The 20,517-nt window shown below is 39.7% G+C and overlaps 1 protein-coding gene across 10 annotated transcripts in view; it reads left to right on the forward strand.

Annotated features, from left to right (window-relative positions):
- The window catches only part of KIAA1328 (KIAA1328 ortholog), a 177,057-nt gene that overhangs the window by 146,054 nt on the left and 10,486 nt on the right, over positions 1-20,517 (forward strand). For 8 of the 10 annotated variants that reach the window (XM_035889852.1, XM_035889854.1, XM_035889857.1 and 5 more), the window contains 2 exons: positions 99-207; positions 13,334-14,284. In XM_035889852.1, the coding sequence (XP_035745745.1) occupies positions 99-207; positions 13,334-13,583 (359 nt within the window). In that variant the 3' untranslated portion in view covers positions 13,584-14,284. Of the gene's footprint in view, positions 1-98; positions 208-13,333; positions 14,285-20,517 lie in introns of those variants that run through there. The other 2 variants (XM_035889853.1, XM_035889855.1) reach the window with 1 other exon arrangement.

Raw genomic sequence — 20,517 nt, forward strand, 5'->3', positions numbered from 1 at the left:
ACTTTTAGTCAGTGTTCTGAAATAATGCAGAATCACGAAATGTCTGTCCAAAACTTACTAGCCTCTGATGTCTGGCTTGTCTTCACTTCATTCCACAGGGACAACTTCAGGACCTAGGAAGGATGCAGCCATATCTCCTGTGCTGATAGGCAGCAGCAAAGAGCTTGCAACCACAGCCACATCACCAATCCAACATGACGCTTCACGGTAAGCAGCTAGGTAATCTCTGGTTTAAGATTCTGCAAACACAACCGTCAAATTCTCCTAGATGTAGGGAAGTGGCTGAATTTCTATGATATTTCATGTTAGCACGAGCTGGATAATATAAACTAAAAACTGCCATATCCTTTTGACATTTATAGTAAGCCTTAAATTGCTTGTTAGAATAAGAAAAGCAGGAATATGCCAAGTTCTAACATTTTAATTTTACTTACATTTTGAACAGAAAGTATTTCATGTTCCAAGTCCTGACACATTAAATACATTTGTAAATAATTTGAATGGATGGTGTTAACCCCTGTTAGGCTTTAAATCCACTTGAAGATTTTAATCCCCCTGTATTTCCCCCCCTCCCCCCACAATATTTTATCAAATGGCATTTCTTTTAAAATGTCTTGTACCAGAGTTATTTTATGTTTAATGACAAGCAACAAAATCACATTAAGTCAGCAATTCCTGATTATACTATATATCTGCACTAAATGCACTGGAAAAGCAGCATTATCACTTCTGCTCCAATGAAGAAACAGAAAGCAGCATTGTTGTTAGACTTAGGAATCTAAAAGCAACTTGCCTTCTTTAGGCAGGATTACAATTCTAGAGGTAAGTGCCTTGAAAACCAGCATACAATCCTTGCTTTCCTTTATCATACCCCACATTTTCTCATAATAAAATCTTTAATTAAGCAACAAAGTAAACGCAGATTAAAGCATGAATTTGCTGCATTTTATACCACTAGTTAGATGACTTTGTGCAGTGGGATGACAAGAATGTATGACTCTTCATAAGAAGAGTTAAATGTTTCTTGGAGAATGAGAGGCCTTGAGTCAGATTTAATCTTCTCTTGGCCCAGTGGACTAAGAAAATGTATGCTTGATATCATCCCTGTATTCTTGGCAGCAGCTGGCAGTTTATTTCTATCTTCTGAGAGAACTTGCGATATATAATAGGTGAAAAACCACTATCAATATTGACAAATTTGTACTGACTTGCTATGGAAACACTTTTTTTTTTTTTTTTCTTCTGAAGGAAGGGATGGTAATTCTAGGAGGATTTAAGAACTGAGATAGATTGGGCTCTGTTTCCCACAAGTAACTGTATGTTTAAACAAACAGAATCCACAAGATTGCCTAGGCATTTCTCTTAGAAGCGCAGGTTACCTTTGCAAGATGGTAATATCAGATAAAGAGTGTGTAAAAATACTGCTTGATACCGTCTAATAGTGATAAGTTGAGATTCCATTCAAGCACTGAGGAGTAGATATAATTATTCACATCATACAACAACTGCTCAGAAAAAGGAATTTTATTCAAGAGGATTGATGGTCCATTCTTTTCCACAGAGGGGAGTAAAATATTTGTTGAAATATGCTGTTAGAAATCATATCAGATAAAGTGATCAGTAAAACGAGTCTGATTAGCTGTCATCCTTAAAGGTTTATTTTACTAGTTGATGACAAATTTTGAAAAATCCTATATTTCTGGGGTGCTGTCTTCCATGCTTCCTCACTTTCTTTCTCTCCGTTGGTGCTGTAAGTATAATTGACCAGTTTAAGCAGCCATGTTGTGCTTTCCCTTACTCATGGCCTTCTCTAATTGAAAATGGTAAATGGACAAGTATTTCTGTGGAGACCTAAACCTGATCCTATCCTTCATCAAAAAACCTGCTTGGGCAGCAGGTCAGTCTCAATTTATCACTGAATGGTTATAAGCTTAGACTGCAGGTTTAACTAACTAAATTAATCAATATTGAGAATTATTGCTGCTTTTGTGCCACTGAAGTTAGGGTTTGTCAGCATGTTTGTTATAATCTGTGATTTGGGGGGAGTTAACAGCTTAACCACAACAGTTGGCACGGGTCTGAAACTTGCAGCACAAAGCCCTAGCCTAAGAGCAAATTTATTTATTCGGCAGTACTTGTAAACCTAATTACTTTTGACTATTTAAATTTATAGGACTAGATTCAACTCATGTTTGTGCCAGCTTTAACTAGCACAAACCCTGGCACCCAGCAGTAGCAGCAATGGAAAGCCTGCCAAGGAGAAGGTGTTGGAAAGCGACAGAAGCTCCCTGCCAGCGCAAGGCATCAGGGTGCTAGCGCAGCTTCTGGGGAGGGCTGGCTGGATAAGCAGGCATGGCAGGTAGAAGATGCGTTGGCTTGATAGCCTGTCTTGGCAGGGCTCAACCGGAGGCTTCAGTGTGTTGCAGCTACCTCCTGCTCGAGGACGAATCGCTGCAGTCCTGCTTTCTTCTCTCTCTCTCAGAATGAATCATGTCTGGGACAAGAAATAAGTGTCCCTAGAAGGTAAAGGTGTGTGCCTTGAGAGCCTTAGTGCTAGACCTGTAGAAGGACCAGACTTGCAGAGTGAATGTCCACAAGGTGGTTTCTGTGGTATCTCTGAAAGAAAAATAGTATTTCTTTATCTGGCATCCTTAGTTGGGCTAGTAGTGGATTTGTTTGCCTGTCATGCTTCTATGCATGACTGTTGCTGCTTTCCATAATACAGCCAAAGCACTGCATGTTTGGTTATCCAGTGTTCTTAAGCAAAGTGTCCACACCTGCATGAGCTCCTTGAAATTATGTTCACAGCAGGTCTGGAAAGCTTTTCTACTCCACATGCTTATTTAGCTAGACCAAAGCCGATATATTTGGAAGAAAAATCACAGGCAAGGTTGGGGCTGGGCAAATTTGGAAGAGTAAGTTTGTTCCTTACCCCTGAAGCATAGTTCCTCTGACTATCTTAAACCTTTTTGGTGACCAGGGACATCTTTTTCAAAACTGCTGTTTGCCTAGAAGAAAGACCCTGGGTGTTGGCTGTGAGCTGGAAAGGGGAGGTTGGGGCATTTGTATGCTTTCATTGAGAAATGAAGAAGTTTTTACATAAACTAGATCTTACCTTGGGTATAATCAGGTACTGATTTCAGCAAAACAAGTGTTGTGTTGCAAAACAGAACTGAAACTGCTCTAAATCAAAGTATTAAGCTATTCTTTTTTTAAAAAATAAGTGTTGTAAATTGCTCCTTGTGAAAGACCATTTAATTTGATTACAGCCCTGGTGCAGTTGTCAGACTCTCCCCACGCAGAAACAGTTGTAGTGTTGAGTTTGGCACAGTAGGTCCTATAACACTGCAGATAATCAAGCACTTAAAAAGACACAGGCAAAGGGTGTTCTGCTCACCATGGAAACAGATAATTCTCCTGTAACATTTTTCACTTTGGGCATCTAAGAAGTGAATTTAAGAACAGTTAGGTAAATTAAGTGATTGAGTGATAGTCCAGGATTTCAGCATTAAGCCTATGTTTTCTTGTTGCAGTTTTAAATCAGAGCTTTAATGCTGGCTGAACTCATTGTCTTGGAGAGAAGTTTCTTGTAGCCATTAAAATAAATGATTTAGAAGTTCCTGCAATATGAATACCATATTCAAGCTATATTATTATCTGTTAGACTACAGTGGCCTGTTGGAGTTTTTATAAACAGATTGTATTGTGTAAATTTGTGTTTAGGGACATTTTAAAAACAAAACTATTTACCCAATTGCCCAGCACATCTCAGGTGAATGTGTATTCAGGGACTTTTAAGCAAATTAATATCTGATGTAAAATATAATGTGCAGAGTTGTATACTTAATAATGCACACTGGAATAGTCTAGAGTAGATCTGTTATGCTGAGTGTTAGGAAATACGACAGTGATGAGATTTAAACTTTTGTCTTACTTATGCGGTAGTTGCCTTTCAGTTCTGTGTGTGTTGGATGCTTAAATATGGTTCTGCTCTCAAGACGATACTATGAAGTTCCCTCTACTGTAGAGTCTAAGCAAGCAGTGCCAAAGAAATTGGTATTTGTTCTTTCCCCTTAGGATCAGGCACCATTCAAGATTCAAAAGGAGGATGATGAGGAGAAAGCTTTTATTCCAGATCTAACTTAGGAACATTTAAAGGGATTAAAAGTGTGTTTGGAGTGGGGTGGTGAGTTAGGTAGTGAACATGGTAGGAGATGCAAGTTTTGCCTACTCCCTGAGAAAGCCAGCAGCACAAAAAGTCCAATATAGTTCCATATGCAAGTGATAAAACCAGACGTTGGCAAATTAATCTCTCTTATTCACAGTGTAGGTTGTTAATTGTTCTCTCTGCTGGCTGTCGATATAATGTGAAATTTTCATTCCCCATTCAAGATGGAAAAAGTTGTGGCTGAAAATGTTAACATTTGCATTTTTATTTGTTGATTTATTTAAAGGACAGCCTCTCTTACAGCAATCCATCACTCAGTGACACCCCAAATATGAATAATGTATTGTAGACTTGCGGTTACAATGTGTAATAAGTGCCAGAGACAGTAGAAGAATGTTAACTATGTTGCAAATGTAATATTTATCGACTCATAGTTTATTGCTTTCGAGGTTCAATAATACTGACCATAGGACATTAATATCACTTATCTTGATTTTAGTTGGGCACCTCTGTATGTAGAAATAACCCATCTATCTCATACTTACAAAATAAATGTGAATTTTACAGTGCTTTGTAAGAAGTGCATTATAGGTTTCTTTGCTTAGTGCTCACAATTCTCCTTTTCTGCCTTCTCATTTACTTATATCTGACATTGATCCCACTCCAATTGCCTGACCCAGATGGTGAGCATCTCGGCGCTCTTCTTGAGGTTTTATTTACTGGCTGCATTATGATCTTGTGCCTCTGATGGTGTTTGGACCAGGTCTCTCTTCCTGTTAAAGATCAGTATGAAAAGAGACTGTTAGACAGTTTTCTAGTGTTTCTGCCTGAAAAGACGACGTCTGAGATGCTAAAACAGAGATAACTTCTTTTTTGGAAAGCCATGCATAGCAAATCTAAATCATCTCTCTTTTAGAGGATTATGGCTATCAGAAATAGAAGTGTTTAATTAGGGCAACAGTTGTTATTATAGACTTGGCATTTATTTTACAGAGAAATTTTTAATCAATGAATAGAAATACATTACAGCAATTTTTGAAGATTAGGATTTTAAATTCAGTGTTTTTGAGAACCAATATTTTCTTCATACTCCATAAGGAAAGAAATTGCAATAAGGCTATGCTACAGTAGGAAATCAATCAGTAGTAATCATTCCTATCCTCAGCACTTGCTCCAGAGTTTTGCCTCAGAAACTGATACCGACTGGGCAAACACTACTCCTTATCTATGCTGTTCGGTTACGTCCTCTAAAAGCTTTGAAGTCTCAGGGGTGAAATGCAGATGTGAACCCGGGGCGGGGATCAAAACCAAATTTAACAATGGGAGATTCAGAGCTTGTGTTGAAATCAGATTTCACCTGTGAAGTCTGGCTCTTGGGAAACTTGGAATTGGGTTCAGCCATGAAAATGATAAGCCTTGATTATATTTCGTATTGTAGACATCAAGGAAATTTTGAAATGACATTCTATATTTACATCTGAGGTTATCAAATTTAACAGATCATCAGCTTCTTTCTCTTTACTGTGTGTAACAGAAACACCTATTTGTGTCAAAGCAGGCTACCTAATAGCTGCTTTGCAATAACAGTTTTAGTGTGTCCGTTGCTGACAATGAAAATCATATTGGGAAATTCTGACTTGCAGTGCAAAAGGATTAATGTTAATTAGCAACTGTTGGCTGTAATTGTCACCCTCATTAAAATGCAGAATTATGTATTTCTTAGTTATAAATAACCTTTCTAATTGTACTTGATGTATGCCAGTTTAATCAAAAAGTACACTTGCAAACAGGCAGATATTTGCATTAATCTAGCACTGGATCTTTGAGTCTTTTTTGATCGTCTTTTATTCCAAAGTTGACTAGTTGGGGGAGGTCTATTACAGCTACATATCCTTTACACATTTTTTTATTCAGCTCTGTGGATCTGACAGGATTTTGTATTAAAATGAGGGGAAATGTCTTCTGGGGATGTTCACTGCAACAGAAAATGTGTCAGTTTTGAAGTAGTTGGCAAGGTTTCCATCATTCAGTGGTATGACAATAACTTGATTGTAGTTTGAAAGTAATAATAAGCAAAGGAAAATAGAGTACAAATCATATTATGCAGCTGACTTAACTCTTTAAGTCTGCTTCTTGCCATCGTTTTCACTCTTACCTTAATTACTTTTTTTACTTTTTTTTTTCCCCCTGTGCTTTTGCAGGTTCTCAAATACCGCATTAAATCTTAAGTGAATGCTGGTGCATTGGGTGAGGTTCCTGTTTGCACTTGTAATCATAGCATGAATACTTAGTCTGAAAATACTTTTTAAAAAAAAAATTCAGGTTCCTTCAGTGCTGTGCTTTGCCCCTTCATCAGAAAACCTGATTTGAATATCTTTTCTTCCTCCACTGCTACTCTTGAGTTCTCTGCATTGTAGCTTTTAAACATTTTCTTGGAATTACTGTGACGGCAATTTCTACAGAGACTGGCAAATTAAGACGAGTCTTGGTTCCTCTCTTCACGGTTCTCTAAGGAACTGTTCTGCATGGTTCTTTTCCTAGCACTGCAGTCACCTCTCTGCTTCAGAGGAGAGGAGGTTCCTCTTGGTTTTTGGTTTTGGTTTTTTGTTGGTTTTGTTGGGTTTTTTTCTGAGATAGCAGGAATTGAGTAATAATATATACAGAATAATTGCATCTTACTTCAAGAAGCCATTCTCCCAAAAGATGGCTCTGTGATGCTTCCACCACATTGCTTATGTATTCCCGTTTTTCTCTCTCCTTCACCTGGCCGGACTTTTCAGGCTGTAAACTCTTCAGGGCATGATCCTGGCACAGTGCATCTCCGTGCTTGATTGGTCCATGTAGTAATGATGATTAACTGTGATGCTAATATAGTTAGGGTGGAATTCATCTTGCTTATCTCGAGACAACTGAGCTAGTTACCCTTAGCTCCTTTTATGGTCGATGACTTATTTTAGGATTGGCTAAATCACCTTTTGTTGATACTTGTCTTCCTGTGGACTGTAAAATAAGCCTAGAGTAACGTGAACTGACATCTTATCCCTCTTGTAGCTGAGTATGTGGAACTAAAAATAAGTTGTTTGTCATTCATATTTTGATTATGGATTGGGGGCAAATGCAGGGTTAACCTATGTGCTGCATGGTCAGTACCTTGATTATTAATGCAGTTTTAATGCTCACATTGTAAATCAAAGGGCTTAGGTACCAAATGCTCTGGGAAAGGGAGTGGATACGTATGATTGTGAACATACAGCATCTTCCTCAGTGGAACATGAGTTTGTGATGCGGTAACATGTTTAATAAAAACTGTGGTGATGGAAAGCTGGAAAGAATCCTTTTTAGAAGTGACATAAATTGATGATGCTGCGACTCAAACATAGGTGGCCAGGATACTGCAGTGTTTCTGAGGTCTGAGCAGGGCCTTTCCCACCTAAGCTAGCCAAACGTAGTGTGCATCAGGAGGTGGTCTCAGCAGACAGACACAACTCTGTCGTCTCAATTATTTCCAGCTGATGAGTTGCCTACTTACAAAAGAAATTCTTGCCTCTCTGTCACGTAAGGGCATTTACCAGCGTTTTATGTGATTTGATTTGCCCCATTTCCAGTTTTTAATGTACTTTTTTTTTCCTTGATACAATATTCTAATTCTCTGCCTCAATAAAGACTTCCAGCTTTTGCTTTTACTACCATGAATAGCATCGTATCAGCAGTGAATGTTGTCTCATCATTTGTCCTTTCTGTAGGCCACTTATGAATGCATTAAAGAGTTCAGGCCCTAACAGATTTCTGTGAGGCTCCACTGATGACCTCCCTGGCCACTTTATAGCAGACCCATTTTAAAGTTTTCTCTTTATTTCCTGCCTTTTAACAAGTTATCTATCCATTAATGGATTTTCCTCTTAGTTTATGGCAACTTTGGTGACAGATTTGCTGGAAAGCTTTTGGATTTCCAGGTAGACTACATAAACTGTATTTTCATTTTTCAGATGCATAATAATTCTACAAATCTAGTAGAGGTCCCCGGTGTATTAAGACTTAATATAAAGACTGTGCCAATATATCAAGTTTATTGAATCTTTATTATAATTTCTATCAATCTGCTTGTTCTAAACACCAAACCTCTTGATTTGTAGATTTCTGCATCATTCTAGATAACTTTAAAAAAACCCCTACATTTGCTGCCCAACTGAGGCCGTTTTAGGCAATTAGTTACGCGCTACAGTTAATAATTCAGCTATTTCATACCTGAGCTCCTTCAGAAGTGTGAGTGAGTACCAGCTGATCCCAGCAATTTATTATTGTTCATTCATGTTGATTTGTTCTGTAATGTATTTATATGACAGTTCAGCTTGTAACAGGTCTTCTACCATGTCCTCTGTGGCTTCAGAAACTTCCTAAGTTCCTGTCTGGTGAATATGTGTCAGCTCATTTTCTGCGATGACCTTATCATCCTTATGTGCTCTGTTATAACTTTAACTTCTCGTGGCTTTAACAGATACTCAAACTTTCTAATTTTTGTATATTTAAAATGAAGTTTGTTATTGGACCTTATGCTTTTTAGCAGGATGGCCTTTAGTCTTTGGCTGGAATTTATTGTGGGATTTGGTTTTGTGGGGTTTTTTTGGTTGTGGGTTTTTTTGTGTTTTGTTGGTTTTGTTTTTTTCTTCCTTGATCTACCAGTTTGTTCTTTGCTATTTTCTTTATTTGGATGTGACCAGACATAACTGCGTCCTTTACTGTTCCACTTACTTGGTATGACTCTATTTCATCCTTCTAAAGTTTTTGTCCATTGTTTGCGTGTCCTTTTTTGGAGCCCTAGTATGGCTATTAGACAGATGTATACCATTTGCAAATATTTTACCATTTTGACTGCCCCTTTTAATTTTTTTTTTATCAAACTATCTCATTTTTATGTTGTTTCCACTTCTGAAATGAAAGACTGCTGTAGGAAATTTTTGCTCCATAGAGATGTTGAATCTAAGTATGTAATGTGTGTTGTTACTCTTTGGTCATCTTTGGTCCAATGGCCTGCTTGGATGAGGGAGAGATTTTGTGGAATGAGCAACCCAACAGAGTAGGACTCCTCAGATTGGAAAAGAGGTAGCTATGTTTAGGATACCTTAACATTTCATAAAATCAGAAGTAATGCAGACAATAGGGAAAAATTCTTTATTGTCTGGGCTACTGGAGAAGAAACTGGTGGCCATCAGACGGAACTGTGAGGTGGCACATTCAGAGCATGCAACATTTAGACAGAGACCAGAGGTCCAGTTAGCCCGTATCCTGACTTCTTTTTGTTATTGTATTTTTAACTCCACATACTGCAAGACTGTGTCATTGTGGTCTTCTCTAACTTATACAGATTTTTTAGCTAAAGTCATCCATAATATATGGATTGTAGTAATGATTTTTAAATAACTACATGTTCATCTCTTAATGTCCTTGTTAAGACATTTCTGAAGTGGAAAAACCCAATATCTAGGCTTAAGTCTCAATCTCATAGTGTTACATATTTGGAATTTGTTCACTGATGCAAGTGGAATTACAATAAGACATAGTAACAGAAGACTTGGGGCCTGATGTTTCATGGATAGGGTAATGAAATAACCAAGGTATCCTCCACATTTGAGTAAGGAAAGTCATGGCAGTGTTTCAGTGTAAAGACTACTGAGGTGTTAAATACGTTTTTGTTTCGTAGGCTTTGCAGCATTACTTTTAGGAACCCTGAATCATGTAACTTTCTAGTTTTCTGATACAGATTTGAAGGAAACAAAGAGTTGATGGCGTAGTCCCTGGTTACAGATCTTTGTTCAAGCTGAGCACACTAGTTTTTACTGTAGGTGTGATTTTTTTTTCTCTTCCTAGACCACGTTTCCTTTTCAAAAATGCAACCTATTGAATATTGTTAAGTTTGGCTTTGTAATGGCCTGTGTGTAGAGCACTAAAGTTATCTCCGCAACCTTTAGATAATCTTAAAGGCAAACAGTGTCTTGTGGGTCTTTTCACCATTTATTTCATTGTAGATATTGATCATATTTAGCATTTAAATTTCCCAGTGCAACTTGCTTCTAGCTCCCAGTCAATTTTGAGACATATAGGATAATTTTATCTGTTTTGTGTTGTTTATGAGCTGTTACTTCATTTATAGCCATCTAGTGGTGGCAGGATCGGGGGAGGAGTTATTTCCCTTAGTCTGAACGTGTTGGAGGGAAATAATCTGAAAACTTAATGGAAAATTAAGCCTTTTACTGAAAATCATATTGTATCTTTGTTTTCTGCCGTGGAGGAAGCTAGCTCTGTCTGTTTTAATAGTGGTTCCTTAAGTGTTATATTTTTCCTTTGGTTCTTCCACCCATAAATTTTAAAGGATTTTATTTTGATACATACAGCTGGAGAACACAGTGAAAAAATTGCTTTTAAAGTTCCTTTTTTCTATAAAAAACAAACAAATGCATTCCAGAGTACTAATATATAATTTATGTATTTAAAATCTTTTAAAGGGGATTCTCAAAGCCTCTAATGCCATTGTACTTTTAACTTTCATTTTTGCTTCATCTGCATTGAATCATCTTTTACTACTTAAAACAGAAATTGGGTTTATTGAAACATTTCAGTTCTGATTATTTTTTAATATAGCTGAAGAAGTCTAACCTAATGAAATCACTGGAATGAAATGAGAAAAATTTAAAAAAATTAATAAGCTGGAGAGTTGAAGATTTTATTAAGTCACATTTGGGTGTATGTTTCTCTGCGTGTATCATCTTGGATCAGTAGGGTGCGAAACATGCCGTGTAAGGAACGACCTTTGCACTGTTAGGCTGACTTTTTCTGTTACATTTCTGGAAGAGTTACTGGAAATGCATTACCAATAGTTCTTGTGTGTGTAACTTCTGTGCCTGTGATCACGAAATTGTGGTTTGAGACGAGCAGTAGGACTGAATTTAGATTTCTTTTTTTTTTCCTCCCATAGTTCAGACTTAGAAATATGTTTTGTCAACTGCGTGCATGTCTGTCAGTCTATCAGGTATCTGTGAAACATCATAATGTACAAGCAGCTTTATGATTTATGAGTTTGCAGGCTTTTTCATACTCTCAGAAATAAAATGCTTCCTGCTCCATGCAGATTATCTGATAATTCAGTGTTGCGCTGCATAGGTCTGTTTGTAGTATAAAGGGTGCAGTTTGTAACTTGCTTTGCAAATCTCGAGCTTGATGTGGCAGGTTCTAGTAATTGTGTCTGTGTCCCTGTACGTGGATCTGCCAGGAATTTTTCAAGCTCTGCTTTTGTTCCAATGACCTTGTCCTTGCTGAGGAGTTTATGTTGTTCCAGCACTGCCTTCCCTTTTTACCGTAACAGGTGAAGCAATTCCTAGAAGGACTTCAACAGTGCTCCAGCTGCTGCTCATCCCAGCTTCTGCTTGACTCTGTTAATTGCTCTGTGCATCCCTGTTCTTATCCATATGCTTGGAATTTGGAACCTACATATCCACTTCATTTGTAAGCAACAAACCGACCTAATAAGAGAAATGTCCTCTCCCTCCTCCTTTCCTTGCTGAGTTCAAATCTATTTCAATCTTGTTTTTCCTATCTCCTAATGGCATCTCAGCTCCTCGATTTCTAGGCGTGAAAATTTCTTAACTCAGCCTGCAGTGACAGCTAGATACTACTGTGATGAGCATCTTAAGGAACATTTAGATCACTAGAATGTATAGGCCTATTGTAATTATCTGTACAATTTTCTTGCTTTCACTCCTTCTGTTTTGTTATGAACTTTTTAGCAGCAGGACCATTTCTACCAGTGCACAAACCGTAACATCACATGACATTGACTTTACTCAAACCAGAAGATTTTTGTGCCAAGGTTGTAACATTGTATCATTACTTCATTGTATCTGTGTGAAAATTTTAATTTCACGCCCTGCGGACTTCACTGTCTCTGTGCACTCTGCTCATGTTGTTGCATAGAAGGGTAAGTCCCTGGGTCACATTCATTTTGTAGTGTGGAGTTTTTTGTTGGTTTTTTTTTTTTTTTTTTTAAAGTAAGAGTTCTGTTTCTTTTGAGAGGTCTTGCTGTATGCTGTAAAGTTAGCTGAGGATTTCTGCCAGAAAAATATTTGCAAGCTTAAAGTGAAGATACTAAAAATATTTTTGCTAAGTTTCTTACAGTTTGTCTATGACCATCATATTCAAAAAGACAAACAACATGTATGGGGTTGTGTGCTACCCTATGATGTATTTTTACATTAGTAGATGCAAGTGATTCGGTAAAGTATGTGGGGAAGGGAGGGAAAACCCTTGTTTAAACACCTCATCAGATTTCCCATGTATCGGATCTGGTTTTATTGACTTGCAAACCTTTCTGGGCCCTTGGTTAATGTTTGGATTCATTCATGGATTTTCTTGGTTTGCAGGCATTGGCATTTTAAGTTTCCCTGGTTGCACTATCCCTGTACTGTATGGGTAAGTCAGAGTCCGGTCCTTGCTAGTCAGTCCTCACCCTTTTGTCATATGCTGTCCATGAGGTTTAATGTGTTTATGAGGAGAAATACCACACTACGAAGTCACAGAATAGCAGAGGTTGGAAAGCACCTCTGGAGATACCTACTCCAAGCTCCTGCTCAGAGCAGGGTCAGCTAGAGCAGGCTACTCAGGGCTGTGTCTGTCAGGCTTTTAATATCTCCAAGGATGGAGACACCCCAACCTCTCTGAGCAGCCTGTGCCAGTGTTCAACCACCTATATAGTAAGAAAGCTTTTTTCTTCCATTTGAATGGAATTTCTTGTATTTCAGTTTGTGCCCATTACCTCTTGTCCTTTCAGTGGGCTCCACTGAAAAGAGCCTGGCTCCATTTTCTTTCTTCCCCTAATGAAGTATTTATACATGTTGGTAAGATGACCCTGAGTCTCCTTTGCTCCAGGATGAACAGTTCCAGCTCCCTAGACATTCCTTTTGTGTCAGATACTTCAATTCCTTAAATTGCCTTTGTTGCCCTTCACTGGACTCACTTGAGTGTGTCCTTATTTCTCTTGTACTGGAGAGTCCATCACTGGACAGAGCCCTCCCAGCTGTGTCCCACCAGGGCTGAGCCGAGAGGAAGGATCACCTCCCTTGGCCTGCTGGCAGTGCTGGCCTTTGCTGGCTTATGTTTATTTTTTTTGTCTACCAGGACAGCAAGCATCGAGCTCCTTCTCTGCAAAGCTGCTTTCCAGCCAGTCAACCATGGCATGGACTACTGCCTGGAGTTACTCGTCCCCAAGTGCAAGACTTCACATTTCACCTTGCTGAATGTTATGAGATTCTTGTGGGCCCATTTCTCCTGCGTGTTGAGGTCCCTCTCTGTACACTTTCTGGCCCCTCTCAGCCTAGAATGTATTCAGAAGAATATGGGAATGAGAGACTTAGCATCAGCCTCTTGAGCTGTTAAATGCCTTGCCTTATTTTGTAGCGTACCAATGACCTTATGTAGTTTCTGACAGGAACGTGGACTATCTGCAGGTGTATGGTTATCGAAAAGTAATCCTGCAGAGCCTGAGATCGTCTTTGCTAGTTACTGCTGGGAATGAACAAACTAAAATTTCACTTCCCTGCCCATCTGTTCAGCAACCGAAAGCAGGTAATTTATCTCAGTGGGACACCTACCACCTGTGTAAAGTTTTTGAAAGAGGTTGTTAGCGTGCGATGACTACAACCAAGGGACACCAGGCCTGAGTGTCTTGTACTCCATGCTTTACTGCTGGCTTTTTCTGTAGGATGCCTTCTAACTTGGTACTTGCACAGTGTTAAGTCTATTCAGTGCCTGTGTCCCTATGAAGCTTACAACGACTCTACCTGCTTTGCCACACGGCAGGTTCTTGTGCCGACTGCGTGCAACTCCTCACCAGCAGTCCCCCCTCTTTGACATGCTAAACCAGGCACCACCAACATGCTGTATTTTTTACAGCTACTGTTTTATCTCAGTGGCTTCTCTTGAATTATGTATCCTCATCTTTGATGTATGAAATCTCAGCTGATTTAAAGATTACCCCAGAGAATTCAGCACACCTGGAAATGAATGGAGCGACAGATAGTCCCAGCCCTTCCACACCGAGTGCCGAGTAGGAAGTTTTACAGCAGTTGGAACACAGTTTTTATGGTAGCGTTGTTTCTTCACATATGGTCTGCACCCAAGCAGTCAATACGGTGGGAAGCCAAGTATTCAGAGCTCAGTTGCAACGTTTGTTCTCAGGCAAATTGGAGGGAATGAGTACAAATAAAGAGCTGGTGAACAGGGAGATCGTGGGCTGTTCTGTTAGGGCTAAGCACCAAGGCTTATGCTTAGGCTAACTGGATAATGCAACCAAAATTGTGTGTGCCTCTCAATGGGACGTGAGTTAGAACGGAGCAAGTGAATGCAAATCTGACTGAAAAGCAGTTGCTACCTGATATAAGGCTTCTGAGTATGTTATGAAGGAAAAAGAAAAAACTGAACCTAAACTGCATATATAATGTCAGCAAGATACAGAATCACAAAGCATATAAAACTTAAGCACTCTAGCCTATGAAGCATACGACAGTTTCTTCAGTGGGTCTTGTGGTCACTCTGCTCTCTGCAGAAATCAGAATTTAGATGAACTGCAAGATCCTATTCACCTCTCTTATGCTAGCATAGCTAGCATAAAAGAGTATGCCAGTTACTATGCCATTACATTAACGAAGTGATACCAATTAAAAGCAGAGAGCAACAAGCCGAGCTCATGTTTGTGGTGCAGTCTGGGCTTTTTGCAAGGCAAAATACATCCATTCCCTATATTTTAACTATTAGTATACTTCACATTTAAATTCCTCTGAGTTTCAACCCCAGTAGCTCCCCACCACACCATCCTGTAAAACGTCCTTTTCTCTCCTAACTCTACTGCTATGCACCCAGCTCATGATCAGAGAATAGTAAGGCATTGTTTTTTCTAATAAATTTTCTTTTAAAAATCCTGGCTGAACACTTTCTTCTCACTACTTGGTTACTTCTGCCCTTTATCTTTTTCTCCCTGTTCCCTACCAAGGGACTGCTAGCACGAGCACAGGGGCTGTTTTCATGGCCTTGCTGTTCCAGGGATCAGGAGCTGGGAGATGTTTGCATTTACCTCTGGAGTGTAATTCTGACTGATGGGTTCTTATCAGGTTTGCCAAGTCCATCCATCCAATTGTCTATTTCTGTTTTGAAGACCAAGCAACCATAAAGTTGAAAACCGTGTTGTATTTTTGGAATCTGAAATTTCAGACAATGCATTTATGAATTATTTATGGAGAATGTGTTTTCAGTAATGTGCGGCATAAAATGGAATGAATGCGTATCCATACTTGCCCTGAACTCTCCAAAGTGCATGCTAATAAACAGAATGATAACCTACCATCACTTTTGCCCTGTAAGATTTACAGTGCAAGCACTTTTTTATGTGGTTTAATTCAAGTCAGTTTGTCAACTTAAAGCTCTAGTGTTTTGTTTTAAAGTACAACTTGGTGAGTGATTTTCTATTACTTAAAGAAATCTAACTGCTTTTTCCCCCCTATTTCAACCAGAGTTAGTGTCTGTAAATTTTTCTAGTCATGCTGGCACAGAGCCACGCTAAATTATGCTTTAATTCACAATTAGAAGGAAGTGGCAACTGTGCAGAGCAGCAAACCTTTCATTTAAAATGGCCATTAGACAAGATCATGATTCTACAGAATGATTAAGATATTTAAGGATAATTAAGATATCTTTAGGTTTTTGGCCATTTAGAAGTGCTGGGCTTATTTAATTTTTTTAAACCTCCCTGAAACAGCTTTTTCCGTAATGACAGTAATACAGGACTCTATATTATCACAACTTGGTGTTTACTGGTATCTGAATTGTCTAATGGTAACTTGTTTTCACTGATATAGCTGACAGGGCAGAGATAATTAAGAAACAGAAGAATTTGAGTGCTAGATTTTGCTATTAAACACTCCATGACACAGCAGAAGAAATTAAGCTAACAAGCAGGAGAGGAAGGATCGTACAGATCCACAGGAAGAGTTGGTCTTTATGTACAGCAATTGACTGTATGTAAAATATTTCACCAGGATAGAAAAGAAGAAAAAGGGAAAATAAATAATTTCCAAGCATTCACTGAGGCATCTCATTTCCAGGGTGTAAAGTAGAGAGCTTGCAATACTTATTCACCCCAACACAACAAATGGCAGCAGGCAGGGAAGAAACCCAGCCCCAGTGAACCGGTGGCAGAACTTCCATTGGCTTCCATAGGGTCACAATTCCACCCCAATATATACTTAAAACTACCGTGGTCCGACTTTGCTCCTCTGCTTAATGAGGTTTTAAATCTTGCACGGCTAGTAGCAGTTCTTGCCACAGTGGTTAGAAAGTCAATGAAAGCTCACAGTTCAGTAACTAAATGACAAGGTAAGAAACTTTGGAATCATAAAACGATTAGAAGTGCTTGACCTAAAACTATGCAGATCTCCCAGTGACTGTAGAATTGAAGCAAAAAGTTGATTTATTATCTGGCAGGCTGAGAGTTTGAACTGAGCCTGTGAAAAAAGACAGATTGCTAATCCATGTAAATGGTCATGGACTTTACAAGCTGTATGTGGTGGGGTTTTTTCCCCTAAACCATGCCCCTTAAAATTTTTTGTACTTCTTTAGCACCCACAAAGTTCTAGGCAGCATACAGAGTGTAAGGTAGTCCCAGCTTTGCCGAAAGCACGCTAGGCAAAAGAGATGAAACATGGAAAAGAAATCAAAACTAAGAGGCAACACTGAGACTGGCAGAGAGGAGGTGCAGAATTGCACTGTGGCTTACATATGTAACATTTTGTCAGAGGCTTTAGTACATTATAAAAGAAAAAGCATGATTTTAAAGATGATTCATTGAATTAGAGTTTGCTTTGAGGGGAAGGACGCTTGGGGAGAAACTTGTAAGAGCAAAAATTGGGAAGAAAGGCTGTTAAGGCAGGAGAAGTAGGGGGATGAGGTATGGCAGAAAAGATGATGACAGCTTAGTTTTGGCCCAGAACAATAAAGGGTGAGGATCTTGCTGAAGATACGCTGTGATGACAGAGTGCTTAAAGGGAATAAAAGCTAAGCATGCTCTGAAGTGCAAAGTTATCATGTAATATCACAGCAGAATCAGGGCCTCAGGTGCTGTACGTACACTGAGGTTCATTTTCTGATCTGAAGAGCTTTCAGACTTGATGAGACAGAAACGGGTGTGTGGGAGGGGAGAGAAGGACAATACAAACAGAGTGATTGCAGAGGTGGTTGTTAAACTCCGTGGTAGATCCGTGGTTCTGTAATTTCTTTCTTTTATACTAAAACTTCATTCTAAATTATTCTTCTGTCACTGGCAGATCTGATTTAAAAGGTTTCTTTACTTCCGAGCACTCAAGTCTTTGTTCACCCTCCCCCTTCCAGAACTGTTACAACCTCAGTTATGCCAATTCAGCTCCCTGCAGCCATCCCTTAAAAGAAACAATCTGGGGTGGGTTTTTTTGTTGTTTTTTAGCTACTAAAAGCACACAGAGGCAAAAACAATGAAGAAGCCCTTTCAGTTTTATTTGACAGGTTGGTAACATGGCAGCAGATTCTGAGCGAAAGTCCAGTGAGGAAATAATAGAAAAAACTGAGTTACCAGGAGCAAAGAGGTAGGATAACTGAGGATTGGGATCTTTGAGACGGGAGTGTGGGGAAAGGTGAGGAAAGCAGGCGTTCGTTTCTGACTACCGGATAAGTGAAAATGGCCTGTTTGTGTAGCAGGGAGGAATGGGAGCAGCAGTAACTCTAATTTCAGTAATGACAGCCAGTTGGATGCTATCATAGGTGAAGTCAGGGTGAAAACTGAGGAAGAAAAATCTCTTATCAGCCCTGCCTTAGGGTACAAGTATTTTGAGATGCTGTTGCTGGATGCGGTGTCTTTTAGTGCACTAGCTCTGCGTGGTATGCAGAAGGCCAAGGGCAAACCAGCAGCACTCAGCCCCTTTCAAGACCAGGTCCTCTTTAGCTCTTTACTACCGTTTATCACACTGGGGAGGGAGGGTTGTCCCGCAGCACTGCCAAGCACGGCTCATGTTCCTTACCCAATTCTGCTGTTTCTCTCTAAATTCTCCTGTGCAAAGGCTGTAATCTCTGATTCCATTTTCAACAAGACTTAGTGATAATTGTTAGTTACCTGACAAAACGAGGCATTGAGTTCACTGGTGGTGTAGGTCTTGCAGCACACAGGGATGTGTTGCAGTGCAGTGTTTCAATGCATACACATGAGAGACGGACACGCGGAGCGATGAAGCGGCAGGAAAAAGGCCGTCGGCATCCGAGTCCACACAGAGAAGCCTTGTGTGAGTGCTGGAGGGAGCTGATCTCCCCTCTCCTTCTGTGTGACCCCACCAGGGGAATGCGGTGCTCATTTCTGGGTGATCGCTTACTGGAAAGATATTGTCAAAGATCGGGGCAGAGTGGCAAAATCTGTTGCTATGCTAGAGGTATTGATTTATGAGAGAAGATTAAAATATGTGTGACTCAGATAAATGTTGACTGAGGCTGGAGCAGAAGGGAGAAATCTAATATTGTTCAAATACTTCAGGAGTATTTGCACCAAAAATGAGATGGATTTCTCAGCACCGTGCCAGATCTTTAGCTATAACTAATAGTGTGAAGCTGGGAGGAAGAAAATCCTTGTTGTTTATGTCTAGCTGACTATCAGAAACCTGTTCTTGTTTGTGACAACATACCTTTCCTCCCACCAAACTCTGAAGCAAAAATTCATTAAGCGTTTGTGGCACTTCCCATGCTATTCTGATCTCTTTAATTGTACATTATATCTTTCCCCCTGGACTTCAACTTACTTATTTAGGCTGTGTGCTCTTTTGGAGAGAGGATCGTTCTTACAAGTGGTTGTAGAGTGGGTCCCACTGATCCTGATCAAGGCCCTTTAGGCTATACCGTAGCCTATAAATAAGTCATAATGGTAATGATAACGTGGGATATATTTGGCTGTCGACTGACTTCCCAAGGAGAATAGTGAGAGGCTGATTGTTAGCAACAAATGTGAGGAAGCATACTGTAGGGAACGGTTCTCAGTCAGCAGGGAGATGGCTGGATGATCTAATAAGTCTTTTCCTTCTCTAGGTTATGATTCTGTGAATACCGCCTGGGAGAGTTCTCTAAAAGTCCCTGATACTGTAAGCTCTCTATTATGTGGGTGTGGGTTTTACAGCACTCCGGGAGGCTCTTGCTGAGGACACTGTGTAAATATATTCTGTTTTACATTGTGTGATGTATTTTAAATAAAAGGCTCAGATCTTTTTTTAATTGCTTTGAAATATTCTGCAGTCTGATCTTTTTCTTCAAGAATTGAGAAACTTTGAGATGCCTTTGGAAAATACAGACCAATTACAGGCAAGAAATGTGTCCCAACCTGGAGTTGGTTTAAATACATATATAGCACTGTTGAATTTACCTCTTCCTGTATCCCACAGTGAAGTGTTTGCTCTGAGTCCCAACCTGCATGAAAGTGAAATGGGAATCTCAGGCTAACTAGCACAGTCCCTTTGTCTCTGATTCTCAATTTAATCTTGTTAATTCGCTTGATATTTCAGCCTCAAGAATTGCATTTCTCTGTGTTCTTTTTTGTGTTTTGGCATCTTGAGAGTCACTACATGGGAATATCCCCTGAGGGTGTGTTGTGATCGCTGAAGATGCAGTTCACACATGAAAGGCAAGGTCCCCTATCCTGCGTTGTGGCCTTTTGGGGAATGAATGCAAAGTCACCTTCTCTTTCTCAGCTTTCACTTCCTATCCAGCCAGTCTCTAATGTTCATTGGCATGTTCATCTCAGGCTTACTGGGCCAAATAGAATCATAGACTCATAGAATCATAGAATGACTTTGGTTGGAAAAGACCTTTGAGATCATAGAGTCCAACCTTTAACCTAACCCTGCCATCCCACCACTAAACCATGTCCCTAAGCACTTCATCTATCCTTCTTTTAAATACCTCCAGGGATGAGGACTCTACCACCTCCCTGGGCAGCCCATTCCAGAGCCTGACAACCCTTTCGGTGAAGAAGTTTTTCCTAATGTCTAGCCTAAACCTGCCCTGGTGCAGCTTCAAACCATTCCCCCTCAACCTATCATCTGTTACCAGGGAGAAGAGACCCACCCCCACCTCACTACAGCCTCCTCTCAGGTAGTTGTAGAGGGCAATCAGGTCTCCCCTCAGCCTCCTCTTCTCCAGAGTAAATAACCCCAGTTCCTTCAGCAGCTCCTCATAAGACTTCTGTTCCAGACCCCTCACCAGCTTAGTTGTTCTCCTCTGGACGTGTTCCAGCAATGCAACATCTT

The sequence above is a fragment of the Egretta garzetta genome, unplaced genomic scaffold (assembly GCF_000687185.1).
Source record: "Egretta garzetta isolate BGI_Z169 unplaced genomic scaffold, ASM68718v1 scaffold702, whole genome shotgun sequence".
NCBI lineage: Eukaryota > Metazoa > Chordata > Aves > Pelecaniformes > Ardeidae > Egretta > Egretta garzetta.